General features: G+C 48.7%; 8 protein-coding genes across 8 annotated transcripts; 5 read left to right on the top strand and 3 right to left on the bottom strand.

The window, feature by feature from the left end:
* Positions 1-1,077: 1,077 nt before the first annotated feature.
* F4812DRAFT_452518 (soluble quino protein glucose dehydrogenase) lies at positions 1,078-2,530 on the top strand (the record flags this gene model as incomplete). Its single annotated transcript, XM_047936359.1, has 3 exons — positions 1,078-1,123; positions 1,177-1,920; positions 1,992-2,530. 3 exons carry the CDS (start codon positions 1,078-1,080, stop codon positions 2,528-2,530), a joined length of 1,329 nt encoding a protein of 442 aa, XP_047787413.1.
* Positions 2,531-3,209: 679 nt separating this feature from the next.
* On the bottom strand, positions 3,210-4,647 carry F4812DRAFT_131467 (uncharacterized protein). The gene is made up of 2 exons (XM_047929547.1): positions 4,111-4,647; positions 3,210-4,041 (listed from the first exon to the last, which is right to left on the bottom strand). Exons 1-2 carry the CDS (start codon positions 4,315-4,317, stop codon positions 3,322-3,324), a joined length of 927 nt encoding a protein of 308 aa, XP_047787412.1. The 5' UTR covers positions 4,318-4,647; the 3' UTR covers positions 3,210-3,321.
* Positions 4,648-5,457: 810 nt separating this feature from the next.
* F4812DRAFT_131461 (uncharacterized protein) lies at positions 5,458-6,367 on the top strand. The gene is made up of 4 exons (XM_047929546.1): positions 5,458-5,547; positions 5,646-5,760; positions 5,812-5,918; positions 6,031-6,367. The coding sequence occupies exons 2-4, from the start codon at positions 5,678-5,680 to the stop codon at positions 6,231-6,233; spliced, it is 393 nt and encodes a 130-aa protein (XP_047787411.1). The 5' UTR covers positions 5,458-5,547; positions 5,646-5,677; the 3' UTR covers positions 6,234-6,367.
* A 625-nt stretch (positions 6,368-6,992) lies between these two features.
* Positions 6,993-7,492, top strand: F4812DRAFT_461940 (uncharacterized protein; the record flags this gene model as incomplete). Its single annotated transcript, XM_047937948.1, has 2 exons — positions 6,993-7,007; positions 7,082-7,492. The coding sequence occupies 2 exons, from the start codon at positions 6,993-6,995 to the stop codon at positions 7,490-7,492; spliced, it is 426 nt and encodes a 141-aa protein (XP_047787410.1).
* A 1,057-nt stretch (positions 7,493-8,549) lies between these two features.
* F4812DRAFT_131413 (YjeF N-terminal domain-like protein) lies at positions 8,550-11,073 on the bottom strand. Its single transcript, XM_047929545.1, has 3 exons — positions 10,803-11,073; positions 9,647-10,728; positions 8,550-9,566 (listed from the first exon to the last, which is right to left on the bottom strand). The coding sequence occupies exons 1-3, from the start codon at positions 10,933-10,935 to the stop codon at positions 8,652-8,654; spliced, it is 2,130 nt and encodes a 709-aa protein (XP_047787409.1). The 5' UTR covers positions 10,936-11,073; the 3' UTR covers positions 8,550-8,651.
* A 4,438-nt stretch (positions 11,074-15,511) lies between these two features.
* F4812DRAFT_131395 (ATP-dependent DNA ligase) lies at positions 15,512-19,218 on the top strand. The gene is made up of 2 exons (XM_047929544.1): positions 15,512-15,863; positions 15,952-19,218. The coding sequence occupies exons 1-2, from the start codon at positions 15,763-15,765 to the stop codon at positions 18,839-18,841; spliced, it is 2,991 nt and encodes a 996-aa protein (XP_047787408.1). The 5' UTR covers positions 15,512-15,762; the 3' UTR covers positions 18,842-19,218.
* On the bottom strand, positions 18,921-19,837 carry F4812DRAFT_452514 (PRTase-like protein; the record flags this gene model as incomplete). Its single annotated transcript, XM_047936358.1, has 3 exons — positions 18,921-19,333; positions 19,438-19,537; positions 19,661-19,837. 3 exons carry the CDS (start codon positions 19,835-19,837, stop codon positions 18,921-18,923), a joined length of 690 nt encoding a protein of 229 aa, XP_047787407.1.
* A 682-nt stretch (positions 19,838-20,519) lies between these two features.
* On the top strand, positions 20,520-22,550 carry F4812DRAFT_131336 (CrcB-like protein-domain-containing protein). The gene has a single exon (XM_047929543.1). The coding sequence runs from the start codon at positions 20,838-20,840 to the stop codon at positions 22,392-22,394; it is 1,557 nt and encodes a 518-aa protein (XP_047787406.1). The 5' UTR covers positions 20,520-20,837; the 3' UTR covers positions 22,395-22,550.
* Positions 22,551-22,687: the final 137 nt, after the last annotated feature.

The following is a 22,687-nucleotide window of genomic DNA, read 5'->3' as shown; positions in this document are numbered from 1 at the left end:
CGACTTTATAGGCATATTCCACTTGGCGTCCTATGCAGCAGCGTATTTCGTGATGTTCCTATGGGATACACGATGTCGTCGGGACTAACGGCATCTTATAAATAGCCAACTCCCCTAAAGGCACCCGCACCTGATAGAGCTCGGGAACTCCATGATATCAACATGTAAATGACGATAGTGACGATAATGACGATGATATCAGGTATCATAAAGATCTAAAATATTCACAGTCCGATTCCCCGTATTAGGTATCACACTCCACACGACTAATCTACCACGAGCATCTAATATAATGATCATGAAGAAGAGGTGTGGTGAGGTCACCGTATAGGTATTAAAAATATCTCGTCTTCGAGAATACCTCATACCTCACCCCCAAGCTTACGACACCGTCTTGGTTGTTCATGCCGCTCGTTCCTGACGGGTTGCCTATTTGATAGCGAGGTTTATTATTATATCTTTCTTTCTATTCTACCGTATCGGTTGTTCATTACTCGACCAGGCAGCCTTCTCTTCATCATCTGCCGGTGAGAGGCGAGTGCCTGCGGGGGACCCCAGCCGAGACTCGATCTTGTGAAGTTGCATTTTGTCTTTCCGCCTAATTACATCAATAAGATGATCTGCCTCCGCAGGCCGAAAACAACAACGCCTTATTTTGTCATATCCATAATTACATATCCTCTAGCTTAAGACGACATGGTATAACGTGGTATAGCGTCTGCTATATAAGGAAATCTTGACCCCCATTGCCTAAATATGACCGACCTGTCAGCAGCTTGTCCAATCAGCCCTCGCGTCTCCTTGGGCCCTCATCTCAAGATACCTGCCTGTTAATTACTTCAGAGCGCCAAGAACCCCGGTTCGTGGGCTCTCCGCGTTCAAGATGGCTTGCGTACGGAGTATGGCGTTGCATCATCAGGAGTGGATTTGAGAGTGAAGCTGTAGATCAACTACTATATAACATGGCACCTCCTCTATAGCCCACTCCATCCTAGCTTCTTTCAAAGGACTTCGCGTTCCGTCAGGTGACTAAGGTTAACTACTTAATTCTGTACTTGTCATAGATTGGATATCAATATGCGTTTGTTAACAACCTCCGTGGTGACTGCCCTGGTGGGCCAGGGTGAGTAGTCCTGGTTGCTTATATAGGAAGAATAGGGGCAACACTAATATTAGATACGTCAGTCCTGTCCCAGAGCGCTCCGTCGTTCCCCTTCCCAACCAGCTGCTCGGGCGTTGCGTCTCCCCGGTATGCCTACACGGTTGATTCTGGCTGGCAAGTGACAAAGATCGCCAGCGGTCTCCGCCAGCCCCGAACTATCGTTTTCGACCCTCGCGGCAACATGCTGGTCTTGCAAGCCAGCTCCGGTATCTCGGTCCACACTTTCGGTCCGGATGGTTGCATCAACAGCACCAAGACGCTCTACCAGAACTCGGGTCTCAACCACGGTCTCAGCTTGACACCTGATGGCAAGACCCTCTACGCTAGCTCTCAGACCACCGCTTGGTCGTGGACGTACGATGCCGCGGCTTTGACGCTGACGGGCCAGAAGACCGTAGTTAGCGGCATTGGCCAGGGTATTCACTCGACCCGAACCGTTGTTGTCTCTCCCAAGAACCCTAACCTGATTGTCGTCTCCGTCGGCTCCAATTCCAACTGGGACAACCCAACTATTGACCCGAAGGTCGGCCGTGCTATCGTCAAAGTCTTTGACGTGAGCAAGGCACCTGCAAACGGCTATTCCTTTAATAGTCAAGGTACCGTGTTGGGCTACGGTCTGCGTAACGAAGTTGCTCTTACCTTCGACCCTAACGGCCACGTATGGGGCGCTGAGAACAGCGGTGACGACTTCAGGAGGACGGTTAACGGCCAGTCGACGGATATTCACATCGACAACCCTGCTGAGGAGCTGAACTACCGTAAGTTCCAGACAGCCTGATAAAGATATCTCAAAAATAATTACTGATGTTTTTTTATCATCGCTATTTAGTTGGCGACCCTGCCGCGCCTCTCGCAAACAACTGGTTCGGTTACCCGACCTGCTTCACCGTGTGGGAGCCGTCCAACTTCCGGGACAACACCGCGCTGAAGACGGGCTCGCAGTTCGTCGTATCGCCCAACTCGACCTTCAACGACGCGTCGTGCGTGGGCAAGTCCATCCCGCCGCGCCTGTCGTTCCCGGCGCACATGGCCCCCATCTCCAACGGCTTCGACGCCAAGGGCGAGAACCTGTACATCACGTTCCACGGCAGCTGGGACCGGCAGCCCGCCCAGGGCTACTTCGTGGCCGAGGTGCCCTTCCAGAAGAACGCGGACGGCCTGTATGAGCCCGTGGCCCCGGCCGACAGCAAGACCGGCTACAAGAACATCATCGGCGCCCAGAACCCCGGCGGCTGCAACTCGCCCTCGCTGACCATGAGCTCCTGCTGGCGTCTCGCCGCGCTGAGCTGGGACCCCGCCGGCGAGCGCCTCTTCATCAGCTCCGACAACCAGGCCCAGGGCGAGATCTTCGTGCTCAAGAAGAAATAAGGCTTCGGCGAAACAGGCGGAAACGGTTGTGGACATATATGATAAGAAGATGGATTGTTTTAGCGGACGTAGGGGCTCGTAGAAAGTTGGCGGTTTCCGTTAGACTTTTTTTGTCTTCTTCGCAATGTCCGTAAAACTTATGTAGGGCCACCAAATGCCGAGCAAAAAAGTTTAGTAATGCTTCGGATACTATATATAACCTTTGTCTGCTATTGCTACATTGCATGAGAAAGGTCGAGATCTTCTAGGATTTTGAACTAACCTGTGTTTAAGTATATCCCTTTCTTCGAGGCCGTGAATGCTTTCCATGTACTAGGGGGGCGGGGGGGAAGAATGGACTGGCTCTTAATAATATCTAAAATCCTGTAGCTGAACATGGTTGACTTACCTACATTACTGCGAACATTCTATTCGCCATGGAAGTACACGAGATGACGAAGCGTAGTGTATATTCCGAGTCGAGCGAATACACCGAGTAAATAAGATATATGATTATTCATTCTCATTGTTCTCATCACCGCCTAATGCTATTAATATCAGGACTAGTATGTCAGTGTATACCGCATAGGCATCTATCACTGATACAAAAAGAACTTCACATCAACATCGGAAAGACTCCATCATCATCAACAGTACATTTGACCCTAAGCCGACCTGGGTATCATTCATCATGGACGCGTTTCTTATCTTCCATACCTCCCTCCTTTTCTCCTTCCCCTTTCCCCGAGAACCTCTCTCTCTCTCTCCTCTCTCACCCCAGTATTTCATTAAACACCACTAACCTAGATACCCTACTCCAACGCATACAACTTCCTCGGCCTCCCCCCCGCGCAAGAGCTAAACTTCCACCAGCGCCCGTGCCACGCGCCCGCAACGTTCACCAGCCCCCATTTGATCGGTGCCGGCATCGGCGGCCAGTTCGCCCATAAGCCCTCCTCCGCCGTCCCGTCCAGGTTTAGCAGGAAGAACGGCACCACGTCGAGCGTGCCCGCCTTCGTCACCGTCGCTTTGCCCCAGCTCTTGAACGTAGCCGCCGCCTCTTCCGCCTCGGGGGTCCCGGGGGCCGGCGCCTTGGGGTGCTCGGCCAGCGCGGCGATGGTCGCGACCTCGCGGTGGAAGTGGGTCTCGAACGGCTCGCGGAAAGACCCCATAATGCTAACAAGCTCCTCGCCGTCGAACGCCGTGGCGGGGACCTTGCCCTTCTCCTGCACGCCTCGGAGGTACTTCTCCAGCCGGGCCAGGCCTCCCAAGAACGCCTCGTGCTCCTTGTGCGTCTCGGCCCAGATGGTGGTGTCGTTGCCCAGCACGGCCTCGACCTTGGGGAACAGAGTCGCCTCCTCGTCGTCGTGGTGTGAGGCGACGAACTTGTGCCACGTCAGCGCGTACCCGACGAAGTCGGCGGCGTCGCCGGGCTGGACGCGCGGCGCCTGCTGGTAGATGGAGTTGTACCCGCGGAGGATGGCGTTGTGCAAGAGGGCCATGTGGGTGGCGCCGGTGGTGAATATATCGGTCTATCAGGGGCGTTAATTAGGAAAGCAAAGAATGAATTAGGTACTAGTTAGAGAACAGGCAGGCAATACCTTCTTGGTCTCGTACTGAGGAGTCGTCACAAGCTTGATAGGAGCGTCAGCCCAAGCCACGCCGCCCGCCGCAGCGGGATCTAAGGCCGGAGCAGTCATGAAGAAAGGTGATCGCGTAAGGAACAGGCCGATTAGGATGGGAATAGCAATAAGTATAGGTTTATCGAGGATGCTCCGGCGGGGTGGATAGTCTGTCGGAGGTGCCATCTTGAGAAGGAGTACAAGTTGAGATGGAGAGTTGTCCCGGTAGAACGAGAGAGCCTGCCTTTTATTTTAGGTGTTGCAGTTGCAGTCGCAGTTGCAGAGACATAATAGATACTAGATTTAGGTAGGTAGGTCTAGGTAGCTACAGCTCTCGTTATCCTCATACGAGGGGCAGAACATGCCATGCTATGCGTGAACAACCATTGGGCATGACGGGAACTGGACCCCGTTCGTTGTAGCTTTCGCAGTAAATCCGTGCGTCCCATTGGATACTAAATAACGCTAGGATCGAAGCTTAGCAAGGGGAGTATTTTATTTTAAAGCTTCTCTTTAGCGGGATAAAACTTGAATAAAATTATTACATAGTATAATTAACATAACTAATGGTAATGGGCAAATAAAGCAATTATTCTCTGCATAAACCGTATATTCCGTGGAATCTTTTTCGTTGTCCTCCAATGTGCCAGAGATTTCTCTCGAGACGTGGTTATAGAGCTCAATATATTTCCAATTACGCAAGGTTTTGAAGTCCGGTTCCGATAAATAACTCAACCCGAGTTTCGACAGGTGGCAATCCCTCTTTCTCGATTCGTTTGATCGCGTTAAAAACGCGCTGAACTCGTCCTTGGGCCTTCCGGAACGGTGTTGTTCTCTTTAAAGTCGTCATGATGGGTGAGCCAATTAAGCTTCTGTTCATATTCATATAGAAAAGTACGATGTTGACGGGTTGAAGGTTACCTACCTAACTACCTAACCTAGGTACCTAGGTACAGTACTTGGGTAGTAAGTCAACAGTTCGAAAACTGGGAGACCTTAAGCGAAGCTATCAGCCATTGAGCAATACATGGCATCATATGCTGACCTAGAAATGCCCATGTTTCTAACTTGTTTTTTAACAAATTCAAAAGAGACACACCCTGTGTACCATTAGAAAATCTTGATCGGTCGTTGTCTAACAATCACAGAACAAGGAGAACTTTTTAAGCTGTTTTATTTGTCACGGTCAGGCTTTGCGGTGTGCGGAAGATAGGTAGCAATCCTTTCAAACAACACAACTTCCTACTATGCCTGATCGTATTCGCAATACTGTTAAACAAATAAACCATGTCTCATGGTCCATCGGCGATAAATTGATTTTGGAGAAGAAGCCGTATGCTTCCGAATACCTATGGAGAGATAGTGCTGATGGCTGGTACTATGTGCTCTCCGGCTCGACCTAGCCATTGCAATCAGGCTCGTCACCTCATACACCTCATACCAAGCCACTTTCCACGTCTAGCTCACCTACAAAGCCGCTCTCCCTACTACACTCTGCTAATTCCGCGATATAGGGGGCGCCTCTGCGTTATGTAGCTTTGGCGATATGTTATTCAAAGCTAAAATGAATCCGCCAAACCAGCTTGCCACGAAAGAACACGTTACGCTACAGTGGCTTCATAAGCAAAAGTTTAGTTTTGCTATCCCTAAGGTTTTATACTATGCTCAAGAAGTTGATAGGACCTATTTATTTCTATCCCGAATACCTGGTATACCGTTGAACGAGGCCTGGCAAGAAATGGATGAGGATAAGAAGCAATATTGCGTTTGCAAGATCGTGTATATAGGTATGCAAGGAGCTTTCTTTTTAGAAATTCGATTCTATTACCGGTATTAACGGTGGTTGTTTGCTTGATCAAAATTGGTTAAATATTCTCGATCCAAATGATTATCAACTAGATGCGCTACAAGTAAGCAGCAAGAACAACCTGGGAATGGACTGTTCTACGTTCGTCTTTTCCCATAATGATCTCAGCCCAACAAATATTATCGTCGATCAAAAAGGCGTAATTGGAATTATCGACTGGGAACTAGCCGAATACGTTCCGCGAGAATGGATTAGAACCAAGTTTGGCGTATCATGGGGGCTAGATTTTGAATAGCCTGGAGTTGAGGACGCATTAATACAGGCTTGGAAAACGACGTTAAGAACGCGGTGGGCTTCGAAAAGGGCGGCTAAGTGATTGAATGCTCACTTGTCATTGTAGAAGATATCTCTTAGTATCTTACTTCTATTACCTGGCCCACGCCGTTGCAGACTTAATTGACTATGACAGTGCACTGACAAATGCTCGGCTATCTAATAATACGGTAGGTAGAAGATGCCTTCCCTCTCCCAGCGCGTCTCCCCCCTACCTTCTGGTCCCTCTGTCAGGAGGCCCATCTCGTTCCAAAATGGACCTCCCAGTAACAAGGCTGAAACCGGTTATAGGGACTGAGGCCATCACGGAATCGCATACTTAACTTACTTACCCTGACCTTCATAGGTTTTTCTCGGGCGCTCAACTGATCAGCAGGCAGTTTCGGGAACGACAGGTCGTTCTTTTCCCAACTCCCATCTTTTTGGTGATGGGGCACAAACAAGTTCGGGCATACATAAATAAATAATGTACCTACCTCTCGGATTCTAAGACATAGATGTAACACCGCATACCTAAGCCACATTGAACGCATAAAAGGCGTATTGAAACGCGTAAATGCGCAGCCACGTAAAGCCAAAAGAAAATAATAATAATAATAAAACATAAAAAAAACATCCCCCTGAGTCACCTGATTTGCTGGTTTAAATAACTTGTCTTCAGGGTGTCTTTCATGAAGACAAGGTCGTTGGCGCGATCCCATCAAACACGGTTTATAACCCTATGGCCCAACCAGTAGTATACAACTCCACATCAAACTCATCCGAGTCCAACCCGGCAGCGTCCTAAAATGCCCCCTGACAATTGTCGAGGAAGGCATCAGCGAGCAGTGGGCTTCTCGCGTTGCCGACTGTTTCGCAACCGAACGCCGGATCTTCGAAGTCCTAGAGGACCACCCTAGAATCATCCAGTGTTTTGGGTGGCAAGACGGGCAACCGGGCCTTCCGTCAGGATTACTCCTCGCCGAAGCTAGCCACGGGAGTCTCCAGTCGTATCTCGACGACCAGGGTGCCGTTCCGTTCGCCGTCCGGAAGAAATGGTGTCGGCAAGTCGTCGAGTCGGTCGTTTATATCCATCGGCAAGGGGTGATCCATTCTGACCTACGTCCGACAACTTCCTTGTCCATGGTACTACTACTACTACTACGGCTACTACTACTACTGCCTCTCTCGATATCTACCTCTGTGATTTCGGCGGCTCAGCATGTCGAAAACTCGGGCTAAATGGGCAAGGCTTGCCAGACTCTGGCTTTTTTGATCCCAATGCCGAATGGGTCGCATCAACTGCCACGGATATATTTAGCATTGCATCTATCCTGTACACAATCCTTACCGGACATTGGTCGTATCGAGCTGCAGGATGTTTCAAGTCGATTGACGAAGGAGAAGCTTATTCACAAATGGTCGATAACTTGTTTCGGGAACGTACGTTCCCTAGCGACGTTTGTGAGCTTTGGGCTGGGGATATTATTCTGAAGTGTTGGATGAATGAATATACCAACGTCGATAACGTTTTGCAAGCTCTGGACGAGTTAAGCGAGTGTCAATAGATAGTAGAAAACGTTTAAATTACAACATCAAATTACCTACATCTTCACGCCCTACGGTTTAATCTAATTATTGATCGTAGAATAATATTAGTTAAGATCTACATTTTACATGCTCTACACAAACCTAGCAGTCCAGATGCTAATTGGAAGTTTACGGAATTATTCGTACCCCCCTTACGCTTCGGAGGGTAGGTGCCTAAGGAGGTATGCAAGGCGAAATATTTGCGAATAGATTCCTTCGCCATTCGTCAACTATCACCACGAAGCATTAAACATTAAAACAGTAAGCGGGCGCAGATGTACACTTGATCTTATGAATCACAACAAGTAAATATTTTTATTCGCTGCCGTTTCTTTCGACGAGGATATCAGCGCTATAACTTCGCTGGCCCCTTATCCTAGGGCCAAGCCGATGATGATGATAATACACACGCATGAACGGGTAGGCCTTTCTTGTATACCTCGCCGTTGACCCCGCAAAGGTCCTCGTATAGGTGTATAGGTAAAGGCATATAGATACCACCACAATGGCCGAAAAACATGTGAGAGTCTTGAGTGTACTTGGCGTAGTGACATGTTGTCCTTACCGTGTAGCTTTAATCTCAACCTCTTTCTCGTCGTGATGGCCATAGACTGTCAGTCAGCCTAACTCTACCTTGATTTTTTTTAGGTCGTAGCCTCCATAGGCTAGAAAGAATCCCACCTTAAGAGCAAGTCATTTGTTACTCAACGGCGAGGGGCGTAAATGTAGATGATATATGCTCATCCTGAATAACCAAGTACTTCCAATGCAAGTTGGTTTCCATGCAGAGATGAATGCGGAAAGTAGTGACCTAGTCGTCCTCTCCTCCCGGTTGGTATCGCAGTTCTAATACCCATTTATCGTCAAAATCAATACCGCGTCGAATTTTGGTCGCCACCTTCCGCCAAATGACCGGTCCCAGCCCGATATCAGCAAGGAACAACTTCCATTCCCCTACCATACTGATATCTCGGTCATCAGCCGCCTCCAGCGCCTTCAACAGACCAACTTTCGGTGCGCCAAGGGCAACTACGTAACGGGGATGGACGTAGAGCTTAGCTCCGTCGATCACGTTAACACGGCCAGTCTGCGGCTCAATGCCACTTGGCAGATCGATTGACATAACAAAAGCTTCATTCCTGTTTGACCATTCCATAAGTTCGTAAGTAGTGGCCTGGTCCGACTTTCGGAGTTCTTCAAATGGGGTCGTAAGTCCTAGGAGCGCATCGATGATCAGGGTGACGAAGCCTTGCGAAGCCGTCTCTAATGTGTTACTAGCTTGGCTGACATGCTCAAAAAGCTCCGACTTGCTGAAGATGATGCCGCCAAAGTTGCGGAGGAGGCGAGCTTGCTTTCTAATATCCTCCAACAGTTCTCGCTCTCGTTCGATACCAACCACGCACACTAAGACATTAATCCCGTGGTTTCGAAGGTGGCGAGCAGCTGCCAAGGCACGAATTCCTGACTTATTGTTACCAGCGAGAACAACGACGGTAGTCATACTGGGCGGCGACGCAGCGGCCGCACGAAGTCTAATAGCGGGATCATCAAGAACACGCATTACGACTTCTGTGATGCCACGGCCTGCATTTTCGGCTAGAAGATCCTCACTGAAACCAAATTCATGACGTGCCACATTCTCGAGCGTCTGCATCGGGAGGTGAGCGATAGCTTCGATTCGGCGATTGGAATTTACGGTATAGAATCCGCTAGGGGTTGAAGTGCCCTGTGAGAAATGCATCAGATTAGCCTAATTCTTAATTCATAAAATAACGTAGCTGAGTAGAAGAGAAAGAATGAATTTACCCCTGAATTGACTCGACTCGAGCCAGCAATACTTGCTGTGGTGCTGGCCTTGCGAGACTGCGAACGTCGCGTCATGGACAATCGTGAATCACCACGGAGTCGAGAACTGCGCCCACTACCCTCTACTACGCTTGCTCGGTCGCCTCCATTGGCGAGGTCATCATCAGCTTCACTCTTCCAGTAGTCGCCAGGGGCTTCTTTTGGTTTAGATGCCGACGAAGGCAGATCCAAAACATTCTCGCTATAATGAAGGTTCTTTCCGCCAGCCGTTCCAGGCTTCGGTCGAGGAAGACGGTTATGTGATACCAGGCGTTCAGCTTCATCAATTTCGTCCTGCTCTTTCATCTCGTCAAAGATCTTCCTCTTGTCGAATTTGGCAAGGCCCCCTTCAAAGTCAAAGTCGCCGGCTTCTTGTACGTCCGTAACGTCCTCCGAAGCCCAGCCATTTTCGGCATTTCCTTCCACTTTACTTTTCTGGCTCTTCTTCAGCGACGCAAATGGCTGGAACGACTTAGTAGATTCAAGGATGGGCGTCTCTCTCCAACCTGCCCCTCGGCTGGTCTGCTGTGCAGGGGAGCCATTGCCATCAGCTACCTTGTTTCTACGTCGGCCCCTACCTCGTGCGCCCCTCCGGTTGTCCTTTCGGGAGTCAGATGGTTCGTTGGGTATAATAGGAGCGACTTGGGCTTTGGGTTCTGTTATAGTATTTCTCCTGGAATGGGGAGTCGGGGATATGCGTAGTTTAGCCGTAGAAGCACTGAGTGTAACAGTGGCAGCTGCGTCGGTCGCCTCATCAGGGGAAGAATATGTCAAGCGATCGGCAGGATTAGGTATGACTGGATCTCGTTTCTCTGCGATATTAGGTTGGGCATGATAGCGTGGATCACGACGAGGAGCCGTGTTTGCCTTCGGAGTCAAGCTTAGAATTGCAGGATCTTGGAAGGCCGAAGGAGGTGCCGTTGTCGACGTAGGTGTAGTTTCAGCAGTGGCAAGAGTAGGGTTCGGGGTTGGGGAAATATCGCTAACGTTATTCGCGCTGATGACTATTCGGCCGAAGAATTGGTTTGTATCTACCCCGAAGGCTGTTCTCTATTAGTTAATATATTACCTAGATATGTCCAGGTCGTATCTCGACGATATTTCATCATGGACTTACCTTGGTCTAGCGTAAGGTGTTGTTGGGGAACAAGACCTGTTAGAATTCCCTGAATACGTTGGCCGAAAGGTTCCTTCAGCACGACCATATAATAGCCACCCAGCCACTTCGATAAATTGGCATTCTCGGCCATTGTTATTCGCTAGACCGAGTTGTGAATTCTTGGATTCCCCTTCAACTTGAAGAAAGGTAGAGAAATCGTTATTCGCGTCTAATATTTGTGAAATCGCATGTGGGACTCTTTGCAAGACCAATCTTGCCGTTTAATATGTACAAGATAGAATCTTTAATTGCGTGATACGTTCCTTTCCAAGACCTCTGCTTTCTACCTGTAATATACCCAAGGACGGCGAACCTTTGGAGGAGGAGAGGTTGTTTATAAGCTGCTTTCCTGGAGAAGATAACTTGAATGCGAGTAGTATCTCACGCTACCAGTGATCTTTTCGTTTTTTCTTTCTTTCTTCTTTTTTTTAGAGAGAGAGAGCAGGTTAACTTGGTATCCCACCTGGTAATAAAGGGTGTTTATGTCTTCAGTTCGGTACTCTCAAACCATGGTCGGGAGTGTTAAGGAGTGTAGAAAGTGCACGAGTCTGAATTCCTCGAGGTCGCTTCTGGGGATAGGAACTTGAGCGCGCTTCGTAATCTTGGATACGGTGGGTATTGCGAGTATTGCGAGGACTCAAGAGAATGTCTTTCGGAGATACCACTGTCGGTAGACTGATCGAAATCTATAACGAAGGTCGCATTAATATTCAAAGTTAAAGCCGTCGCGACTCGCGAGAGCGTAGCATTGACAAGGTCTCTTTAGCCACGGGTAGTTTGAATAAGACCACCACCTGGTCAGTTAAAATATAGCAGGTGGTTGGATTTATAACAAAGTTGAATTACCACGTGAGTTGACCTTATTGACCTTATTGACCTTAACTGTAATGCCGTCTCAGGTAATCCGCCCAGGTAGAAACAAAGCCGTTGTACTTTTTATTAATCTTTGGTCTTTTGTCCGTTAGACAAGATTTATTAATTAGTCCAACGCCTAAAAGTCCAAGTCTAAGGCCCTGAGCTTTGCTTATCGATAACATCCTTACGACCCACAAGTGACAACACCAATCACATGTAAAGCCATTTCCTAGCTAAGTAAACCGCCCGCCGAGTCGACCTTGCGTTGTGTCACTTCCTAGGTACTACATAGTATGTACAAGTCCCCATACAATATACTGCGTGTACTTACGAAGTACTTATAGGCTTATAGGTACACTATAGATAACACTGGTAGTGAGGGATGTATCGGTATATTAGAATTAATATATACAAACTATCCCATGTGATGTGGAATAGGCATCCCTTTAAGCTGTGAGATATAACCATCTATACCGGCTAACAACTTTAGAAGTCTATTCGAGACACTCCACCATAGCTCATGTATTTAACGTATCATTACATCTCATTTCCGGGCTTCGGTAAGCCGGTCAAGTAACCATGCTGATGCCGCCTGGATGCTGCTGAACACATAGTCAAACTTCATCAATAAATACCTAGGTGCCTATGTACCCTTAACCGTATGCTGCCATAGCCTCTTCGTCATCGTCTAAGTCAATTACATCCTTTCCCTTGGAGGACGCCGCGGTTCCTTTGTTAGCAAAGTCCGAAATGGACACTGGCTTCTTTGTCTTGATTGCCGATTCTGCGCTGTACAGCTTGTTGTAAAATCCTATCACTCGGGGATGAGCCATGACTTTCTTGCTGTCGAAGCGTAATACCTGAAGTCCTTCCTTGCTCACAGCTCGACTAAGCGCAACGTATGCCTGTCCCTTCTCGAATACCTTACCAAGATCGACCTTGACTCTCTCTAGAGTCTGGCCTTGGGCCTTGTGTATAGAAAGAGCCCAGGCGAGGATGAGAGGCAACTGTCTGCGCTGGGCTTGGACCTCACCAGTAGGTAACTCAACCTTCCAATCTTCTGGGATACAGAGAAGAATTCTGTGGGATTTGTCCGTTGCGGTGAAGCGGACAACGGGGTACTCCCTGTGGTCTTTTATTCCCTCAACGTCACGACTGTATGCTTTGATTTCCTTCTTGGAGCGGGCATCTCCGTCACCTTCGTCGCCCGACCCCACCTCCCCATCGTGAGCACCCCAAATCTCAAATGTAGCTTCGTTCATGAACGCTACGACCTTGCCAAGCGAACCGTTCACTAGAGTGTCGTCCATGTTTTTGATCAACATAACCTGAGCACCCTTCTTCAAATCAATACCCTTAGGAGCCATCATGTTTGAAAGTAACTTGTCTCGAATATTAGGATCACCCGTATCATAGGCTTCGTAATGATATGTCTCTCCAGGAAGATTTCGCAATCGGGACTCGTTGGACCTTTCAACCTCTTGGCGGGTTGGGAATCTAAGAAGGAAGTTAGCAACATGTCCGAATGCTTCTCTAAAAGAGGGGGTACGTACAATTCAGTTACTTCAAGGCCATCGTCAAAATTTAATGGCCGTGAAAGCTCCTTGAATGTTTGAATCGTAGTTTCGTTGATTCGACCAAGGCGCATTTCATTCAACATATCGGCAAAGTCTAGCCAGACATTAGCAATGATCAACTATGAAACAGCTCGATGAGATTATCATAACTTACCAGACTCTTTTTGACGGAAGACCTGCGTTAAGCCAATAGTATGGTCAATAGATGTATTCCAAGTCGTGGCCTCGAATGCGAATTTGGCATCCTTTTTGCCTCCATCGGGGACAGGAGGCAACTGAAAAAAGTCGCCCGTAATGACCAACTGAATACCACCCCAGGGCCGACCATTATTTCGAATGGTGCGCCCTATTTGTGCCAGCTTATCAAAGAGCTCGCCATCAACCATAGAAACTTCGTCAATGATAAGAGTCCTGGTCCGGAGCCACCTATTTTTCGCCTTGGGATTACGGCGAATCTTCTTTACAAGCGTTGGCACGTCTTCCTTCCCGAGGCCGATACCAGCAAAACTATGTAGCGTCATACCAGTAATATTGCAAGCGGCCAAGCCAGTAGAGGCTGTTATGCTGAGGCGTTCCGGATCACGGATCCACATCTTCTTCAACTCTGCGATGATGGCTCGTATCAACACAGACTTACCAGTACCAGCCGGACCAGTGAAGAATACGCTTTTGCCTTGCTTTACAACTAGTTCGAGCACGTGCTGTTGCTCAGTACTTAATGATATAGCAGAAGCCTTGGCCTTGGGTTTGGCGTGGTCTTCGATGGCGGCACGAGCGTCTTCCAAATCAGATCCGGACTTTTTGCTCTGATTTTTGAGCTGTTTCCGGCGCTCCTTCATCTCGGCCTGTGTCGTATCCCAGTATAAATCACCGGTTTTCTCAGTGACTGTGGGCGTTTTCCCTTCCCTGAGGTCATGGAATGATCGTGAAGAAGTACTAGACACGGTCGCCGGTTTCCAGCTGGTGGGTATCTTTCTCTTCGGTGGACGCGGAGCAAGTTGCGGGACATCCTGCGGCGAATCTCGTTTCAATGATCTCTGCGGTTTTGGAGGAGGGTGGCGATGCTCTGGCGGCGACGAAGCCCACGACATTTGACTCGTAGGCGGTGGAGCTGTCTGGTCCGCAGGGGCTTTTGGTGCGGCTGGCTGAGGAGGAAGAGAGGCGGGAAGTTGGTAATCCAGGTCCAACTCCAAAGTATTGTCGTCGCTAAAGTCGTCTTCTGCAAAGTAGGCAGATGCGCTTGCTTTACCCTGGGAAACACAGGTAGATGTCGAGACCTCTCGGAATGATCCGGCATTGCCACATAGTGATGCGACGCTGTTGGAACGTTCGGACATGGTTCGGGTTGACGTGACGGGAGAGATTGGTCTGTATTGACGGTGAGGTTGATGCAGATTATAAGATCTAGATTGTAATGGTTTGTTATTGTTGTTTGCTGCCTTCATAGACCCCAACGCGGCGCCTGACGACTGGTTGGCACGTCCCGCATGGGAGGAGGATGCCCACCGAGCAATATCTCCATCCTGAGCGGAAGGACTGCTTGACGGGAATAATTCCTTTGCGAGGTTATTCCTAACAGGCTGCGAGGGAGGGGCGGTCGCCTGTTTTCTTTCTACAGCCCTGCCCAACATGATAATAAGAGAGGCCAAGATATAGGCGAATGCATGTGAACGTATGCGTGGAAACGAGTGTCGAGGGCGTAAGGGTCTTGAAGGCAGGAACGGGAAAAGACCAGCAGTCATACAGGAGTTTGGAGGAGACCCGATTGTTTGGAGGTCAATTGGGTTAATTGGGATCGAGTTGATTGGGTCGATTGGACCGTGTTGAATTTACAAGGGAGCGTTTGTCCAAGGGTTAATGGCGTGTTGTTCCCCCTCTTATCCGGACTGGGGGCTGGGAAATACATTCAGCTGGTTGGGGACATAAAAAAAAGTAAATCAGTTGTATGAGGTATTGTCGCGTTTACACGCGTTGATTGAACCCCACACTAAAAATATAATGTGCATAAGCCGCATCGGGCTGATGTGGCCAGTAGGGTTTAAGCGCTTGCTGGGGCTATCTGCTATCAATGTTACACATTACACATGCACAAAATGTACCTAACTGCCCAGCTTAGGTACATCCGTAATGAATGTAGGTACAAGTACGTACTAACCTCTATACAGCATAGCGCAGACGCAGATACGTACAAAGATACCTACGTCACTCAGGCAAAGTCCAGACGGCAGGCAGAACCAGGCAACATCGTACACTCTAACATTAAAATACCTAAGGTACCCGATGTTAATTAAATCTTACATGTAACTTAACTTGTTCAATTGATTTATGATGGCATGTAAAATCAAAAGATGAACTTGCATCAATTGAAAACACAAACACTCAAAGTGACTTAGTTATACCCTACACAGCTGCACCTGTTCCTCTACAGCTAGAATCAACTTGGATTGTTTAACGACTATCATCAAGATCCAGGAAGCCGAGGAAAAATGAGCCAGCGACGTAGAAAAATACGGGATGCGGGAGCCGATGACGAGGAGCGTCGCCAATATGAAACAGGAGGACAAACCCTCCAAGAGCTCGACGCGAAGTAAGTCATCGGGAACCAGCTTTTAAACCTACCCATCTAAGGTACATTAAATACCTAGAAATATCTAATAAACTGACACACTTATAAGATATCCAAACCGGCCTAAGAATCACTCGAGAACATTATTCTTTTCAGACTTATGCAAAGATCTTTTTAACCCTCTAAGTGAGAACAAACCGCAAGCTGGCCCTAAACTCGCACGCACGAGAGCTGCATCTCAGAAGCAGAATAAGCTTTCTCCGCAGGAGCAAAAACGTAATATCATCGAACGCTTCATCTCAAGATGGCGCACAGAGGTGGGAGACGACATCTACCCTGCTATGCGCTTGATCCTATCCAATTCCGACCGTGACAGAGGAATGTACGGGCTCAAGGAAAGTAATATTAGCAGGCTACTCGTCAAGTTAATGAGGATCGATAGGAACTCTGAAGATGGCTATGATCTCCTACACTGGAGGATGCCAAGCAAGTCAGCAGCCGGTCGTGCCGCAGGCGACTTCACCGGGAGGTGTTTTGATGTGCTATCAAAGAGACCCATGCGTATAGAACCCGGGGATATGCGTATTGCTGAGGTCAACGAGATGCTAGACAAGCTGGCGGCCGCGTCCGGCGAGAGCGAACAGCTACCGATATTCGAAGTCTTCTATCAACGCATGAACCCAGAAGAATTGAAATGGCTCATTCGCATTATATTAAAGCAGACGAGGGTGGGAGCCACGGAGAGGACGTTCATGGATCTGTGGCATCCTGATGCGCAGGATCTATTTAGTGTATCGTCGAGTCTCCGCCAAGTTTGTTGGGATCTCTACGACCCCAAATTCCGGCTCACCGATGGCCAAACAAATGTTACCTTGATGCAATGTTTCCAACCCATGCTCTGCCATTACCAGATGTCTACTTCTTTCCAGAAGATGGTCGATAAGCTCAACTCAAATAATCGGGTAGAAGGTGATGACGAGTTCTGGATCGAGGAGAAGTTGGATGGTGAGAGGATGCAACTACATATGGAAGAAGGTGACGATGTGCCCGGCGGCAAGAGGTTTAAGTTCTGGTCCAGAAAAGCCAAAGACTACACCTACCTCTATGGCGAGAGCTTCGAAGACGCCAATTCGTCGCTAACCCGTCATATCAAGGATGCGTTTGCCCCTGGGGTACGAAATATTATCTTGGATGGCGAAATGATAGTGTGGGATCCTGAACTCGACAAGGTGTTGAAATTTGGCACCTTGAAGACGGCCGCCATCGCAGAACAGCGGAACCCACACAAGGATAACGCACCTCGGCCAGTACTTCGCGTCTTTGATATCCTTTACTTAAACGACCGACCTCTAACGCAATATACCCTGCGAGATCGACGGAATGCGCTCGAAAAAGCTGTGCCGGGAGTACCCCTTCGGTTAGAAGTACATAAATACGACAAGGAAAACTCGGCAGATGCAATAGAGCCAATGCTGCGTAAAATTGTATCGGACGCCTCCGAGGGGTTGGTTATAAAGAACCCAAGGTCTATGTATACTCTCAACGATCGTAGCGACAACTGGATCAAAGTTAAGCCAGAGTATATGACTGGCTTTGGTGAGTCGGTGGAGGTTATTATCATTGGGGGCTACTACGGATCAGGTCATCGTGGTGGTGTACTAGGATCCTTTCTCTGCGGACTTCGTGCCTCCGAAAACGATATCAAAGCCGGAGCGAAAGCGGAAACATGCTACAGTTTTGTCAGAGTCGGCGGCGGATTCAGCGCAGAAGATCTCGCAGAAATACGACATCTCACAGAAGGAAAATGGAAGTCCTGGGACCCGAAGAAGCCGCCGAGTGAATATATCCAACTTGCCGGCGGTGATAAATACCAGATCCTTCGACCCGACGTTTGGATTCGCCCAAGTGAATCTCTTGTCATCTCTGTCAAAGCAGCCAGTGCAGGGGAATCGGATCAGTTTGCAAAGGGCGTTACGTTGCGATTCCCACGGTTCAGGGGCATGCGACTTGATAGAAGCTGGGATTCCAGTTTGGATTTCCAAGGCTTTTTGGATATGAAAGCACGAGCCGAAAAGGAGAATGAAGAGAAAGCGATGAAGATGGAAACGCACAGGAAACGGGCAACCAAGCGAACTAAAAGGGATATCGTGATCGCAGGTCAGGACAACACCGCTCCGGTCATATTCGAAGGCCCAAAAACCAAAGTATTCGAAGGTCTGGAGTTCTGCGTCCTAACGGATTGCACAACTCCGGTTAAGAAGTCGAAAACACAGCTTGAGACGCTGATTAAGGAGAACGGCGGCAAGATACATCAGAGAGCCAATCCGGGAACCAACATACTCCTTATTGGCGAAAAGAAAGTAGTCAAAGTAGCTAGCCTGATAAAAGCTGGCGACGTAGACATCATCAAACCAAAATGGGTACTTGACTGCCTTGCACAGCGTGACAAGGACTTTCTCCTCCCTTTTGAGACGGGACATATCTTCCACGCTACCGAGGCCACGATGCGCCAAGCGGAGGAGAATGTAGATGAATTTGGCGATAGTTACGCTAGAGATCTGAGTTTGAAGAACTTTAGACAACTACTCGAATCCATGCCAAAGAAGGAAGTCATCGTCGGAGAGCCCTTTAAGAAGGAGGATTTTCTTAACCAGCTAGCCGATCACGGCCACGACATCAGTGGGTTGAGGAGTTATCTATTCAGGGGAGCAAGGATACACTTCGCGGTGACAGGTGAAGTCTCGCCTATATCATGTCTCAAGCTCAAGAATTGGGTCAAATATGGAGGGGGATCGATAGCTGAAGATCTAGGGGACATAAGCACAACACACGTGGTAATAATAAGTGATAGCGAGACTGGTGAGATGGAACGAGCAGCAGAAGTACGTTCATCCATCAATAACCGGACCCCTGTTCCTAGAGTAGTTTCACGGCAATGGGTCGAGGATTGTTGGAAGAACCGGACTACAATGGATGAGGAGAGATATGCACCATTATGACGATGGAAATAGCCAACACAAGCGATTAGCCTAAATATTCCTCATTTTATTCATGCTGATGGGGCTATCTATGGTATCTTTACTTTCCTATCGTCAAGAACAAGCGATCACCCACATCTCCTACACCCGGCTTCAGCATGCCGTTTGATGTGAGCTGGGCGTCAACACCGGCAACCCATATCTCCACAGCTTCGGGCCACTCCTCGGCAGCGCGTCGCACACCATCAGCGGCGGCGACAACGGATAGGACGATGATGCGCTTAACACCCCACTCCTTGAGAGTCTGTATGGCGGCAGCACAGGTCCCGCCGGTTGCGATGACGGGATCTACGACGATAGCTAGGCTTGACGCATTCGTTCCCGGTTCGTTTGTCGACGTGGAGACGTGATGCGGGAGATTATTGTAATATTCGACGGGCTCGAGCGTGCTGGGCTCACGATACAAGCCTAAGTGATGTACGGGGACCGGTTCGGGAAGAATAGTTTGTATAGCTTGGCGTCACGTATTAGGCTCGAGAATTATAGGAAAGGAGATGATGCTTTATATGATGCGACGAAGGAAAAGAAGTAATGGCGAGAGAGAAACACACACACACCTTCTACCATACCGAGTCCTGATCTAAGGATAGGCACTATTGATAAAGCTTCTGGCTTTATGGTCGTGGTCGTGTATTCGAAGCCGATAGGAGTCTCGCCCTATGGAAAGACATACCGTGTTAACCGTACATATCCTATACTACCTACTGATATGGGTTATAACAAATACCCCCACGGATCTGTGGAATAAGAGAGTAGGCTAGTTAAATATAAGATAGGTACCTTTGGCCCGTCGACAGGCGTTAACGAAGTAGCTAGAGCTTCGCAGCCGAGGATCAAGGAGATGTCGTTTATTAAAGACTTGACCTCTCTGGATTCCGTGTTCTTAGACCGTAGACGACTCAGCTTAGCTACCAAGCACGGGTGCTTGGAAACATGAACGTTGGAAGGGAGCGACATGACGGATATCCTAGGACTTGTCCACGTAGCTAGCTAGAGGTAGCTAGCTATTGAGTGACGAGATGAGGGAACAAGTAGGTAAATATGTATTAAATTTAAAAAGGACCTAAGGTAGTCTTCTAGAAAACACAATATAGCGAATAATGAGGAAATGAGGATAGAGTAAGATGTGTGTGTACGAAGAAGAAGGTAAGTTCTGAGTGGCACAGGAATTGGAAGACTTGGGTTATTGTTCAAGTTACCTGGGGAGTTACCTTAGGTATGCACATGTTATGTAGGACCTGCTCCGATAGACAGACCGCCTTGAACCTTCTGCATTGCTTCGGAGAGGCTTAGCTTGCAAGTGCGATGCGCGATGCTATTGGCACCTGAATACCTATAATCAGGTAGTTGTTCAGGTACCTATCAAAAGAAGCTCCTGACGCGGGGAAGGGGTAATCAGTAACCTGCCCCGCCATCCTTGATACCTAAAAGATAAGGCCTACCCGAATGCCGTTTAACCTTAGACGCGTTCGGGACCTGGTATTACGGAGTGGGTTTTAGATAAGATATCGTATACTATGTAGGAGGTAGGTGCCATACAATACTGGTTTGCTATCGGAGGATAACCAAAACCGTGCCCGTCTAATACGGTTCTTTGTAATCTACGACGATAACTTACCAGGTACGTTCAGGTAACTAACTTAAAACACCTCTGACCAAATATTTGACAATAAAACATAAATGACCTCAAATACATGCCAAGAGGAGAATTGAAACTCGGCCGATGTAAACATCATAAAGAAAAATCCACGTTCAGCGACGTCGACGTAGCTACCTTAGGTACCTACTCAGTATAAGGACCTTATTATTTTAAAACCTAAACGTGGATGACGAGTCTAATATTTTATATTTTATATTTTAATGTTTAAGTATTTAAATTTACCCACATTTCATTTCTTCTGACATCAACCACCTCAAGAAATTCATGAGATATTTATCACCGAGATGAGATGGTGAGATGGATGGCCGCCAGTCACGTCTCCCACAAAATCCTACTAGTTCAACCCTTCAGCATGACATCTCGCGACCATCTTCACCCGATTACGACGCGCCGGGATCGTACAGGAACCTCCATGACGTAGACGAACTAGGAGACCGTTTAGATCCAGCCCAGCCAACCAATGTTAGGGAACAGGAGCAGCTGAAAGCTCGGGTGCAACGGCGTCGTTCATCTGTATCACAATCTAACTACGATATCCCGGATTCTTATGCAAACATACCTGAGCTAGAGGATATAGCACCTATCTCAAGCCGAGATGAGCGCCGCTTGCGTACTACGCCTTCACTTGAAGAGGGAAGGGCTCTCGAGCGCGAATATTCAAGTCGCCGGGAAGCTCGGCAGAGGAGAAGAGGGGAGGTAGAACATGAGAAACCGAAGATAGAGGAGGTTTCAAGATTAGCAACCGAGATTTACACCATCTCCTATCTTATCCTCTTCGCAATACTGGGCACTCTCGCCCGGTTAGGACTCCAAGCGCTAACATTTTATGATGGTGCTCCTGTGGCTTTCAGCTCTGTGTGGCCCAATTTCGCAGGCAGTCTAGTCCTAGGTTTTTTGGCTGAAGATCGTATGCTTTTCCGATACGAATGGGGTACTCCGACGTATGAGCTGCGACTCTTGCGGGCGAAACAAAATGGCGTTGACGAGGAGACAGGAGGTTCTGGCTCGGATAGGGTAAATGTCGACCTTGCTGCAGCAAAGAAGGCCCATATGGCTACCAAGAAAACTATACCACTCTACATCGGCCTTGCTACCGGGTTCTGCGGCTCCTTCACGTCCTTTTCCTCGTTTATCCGAGATATATTCCTCGCTCTATCCAACGACCTGCCCACACCGGATGCAGGACCGATAACTACTCCCCGAAATGGCGGCTACTCCTTCATGGCTCTCCTCGCCGTCATTATTACCACCATTTCTTTATCAATATCGGGCCTCTTCGTCGGAGCCCAACTTGCGCTAGCCCTGGAGCCGATCACACCATCGCTTCCCTTCAGCTTCACCCGCAAGTTCCTCGACCGATTCGCCGTCGTCCTCGCGTTTGGCTGCTGGATCGGGGCCATCCTGCTCTCTGCGCTCCCGCCAGACCGATTCAGCAGCCAAGGAGCAGCGGAAACCTGGCGCGGGCGAGCGACTTTCGCGCTGGTGTTCGCGCCGCTGGGGTGCCTCGGGCGCTTCTACGCGTCCCTCTACCTCAACGGGTACTGGCCTTCGTTCCCGCTGGGCACCTTTTTTGTCAACGTATTCGGCACCGTGGTCCTCGGCGCGGCGTGGGACCTCGCGCACGTCCCGCTCGGCGGCGTCGTCGGCTGCCAGGTGTTGCAAGGGGTCGAAGACGGGTTTTGCGGCTGCTTGACCACCGTGTCCACGTGGGTGGCCGAGCTGACGGGTTTACGGAGGCGGCACGCGTATGTGTATGGAGGCGCTAGCGTGGTGACTGCCCTGGCTTGCATGATTGCTATTATGGGGGGGTTGAGGTGGACCGATGGGTTTAGCACGCTGGCTTGCTCACATTAAAATAAGGGGTTTATTTGGATGTCTAGAGTCATCCCGAGAGTCTGCGCGCCGAGAATGGAGCCATCTCATGCCCGATACATATTTGACGCCATCTTAGTTTGAGCATAGTCAAGGCTGGATTCATTTGCTACTGCAAGATCATATTGGACAGAGTAAAGTACAGGTTAGGTGTATATAGTATAACGCCCGGGCGCTACGGGCGTATATAATGCTTAATTACCTGGGATAACTAATATGTACAGTACCTTCAATACTATGCTTCGAGATCAAGAACATCAAAAAGAACTTCGCAT

The sequence above is a fragment of the Daldinia caldariorum genome, assembly GCF_022478825.1.
Source record: "Daldinia caldariorum strain CBS 122874 unplaced genomic scaffold F4812scaffold_16, whole genome shotgun sequence".
Lineage (NCBI taxonomy): Eukaryota > Fungi > Ascomycota > Sordariomycetes > Xylariales > Hypoxylaceae > Daldinia > Daldinia caldariorum.
The sequence above is the reverse complement of the archived record's forward strand: the minus strand, read 5'-3'. Positions and strand labels throughout refer to the sequence as shown.

Excerpts from the sequence above, each read along its gene's own strand:
- F4812DRAFT_131467 (XM_047929547.1), bottom strand. The coding sequence starts at position 4,317 with ATGGCACCTCCGACAGACTATCCACCCCGCCGGAGCATCCTCGATAAA. Across the intron at positions 4,042-4,110 it reads CTCAGTACGAGACCAAGAAG|ACCGATATATTCACCACCGG; the intron begins GTATTGCCTGCC and ends CGCCCCTGATAG.
- F4812DRAFT_131461 (XM_047929546.1), top strand. The coding sequence starts at position 5,678 with ATGTTATTCAAAGCTAAAATGAATCCGCCAAACCAGCTTGCCACGAAA. Across the intron at positions 5,761-5,811 it reads CAGTGGCTTCATAAGCAAAA|GACCTATTTATTTCTATCCC; the intron begins GTTTAGTTTTGC and ends AGAAGTTGATAG. Across the intron at positions 5,919-6,030 it reads TTGCAAGATCGTGTATATAG|ATGCGCTACAAGTAAGCAGC; the intron begins GTATGCAAGGAG and ends ATTATCAACTAG.
- F4812DRAFT_131413 (XM_047929545.1), bottom strand. The coding sequence starts at position 10,935 with ATGGCCGAGAATGCCAATTTATCGAAGTGGCTGGGTGGCTATTATATG. Across the intron at positions 10,729-10,802 it reads ACACCTTACGCTAGACCAAG|CCTTCGGGGTAGATACAAAC; the intron begins GTAAGTCCATGA and ends AATAGAGAACAG. Across the intron at positions 9,567-9,646 it reads CGAGTCGAGTCAATTCAGGG|GGCACTTCAACCCCTAGCGG; the intron begins GTAAATTCATTC and ends CATTTCTCACAG.
- F4812DRAFT_131395 (XM_047929544.1), top strand. The coding sequence starts at position 15,763 with ATGAGCCAGCGACGTAGAAAAATACGGGATGCGGGAGCCGATGACGAG. Across the intron at positions 15,864-15,951 it reads CTCCAAGAGCTCGACGCGAA|ATATCCAAACCGGCCTAAGA; the intron begins GTAAGTCATCGG and ends CACACTTATAAG.
- F4812DRAFT_131336 (XM_047929543.1), top strand. The coding sequence starts at position 20,838 with ATGGATGGCCGCCAGTCACGTCTCCCACAAAATCCTACTAGTTCAACC.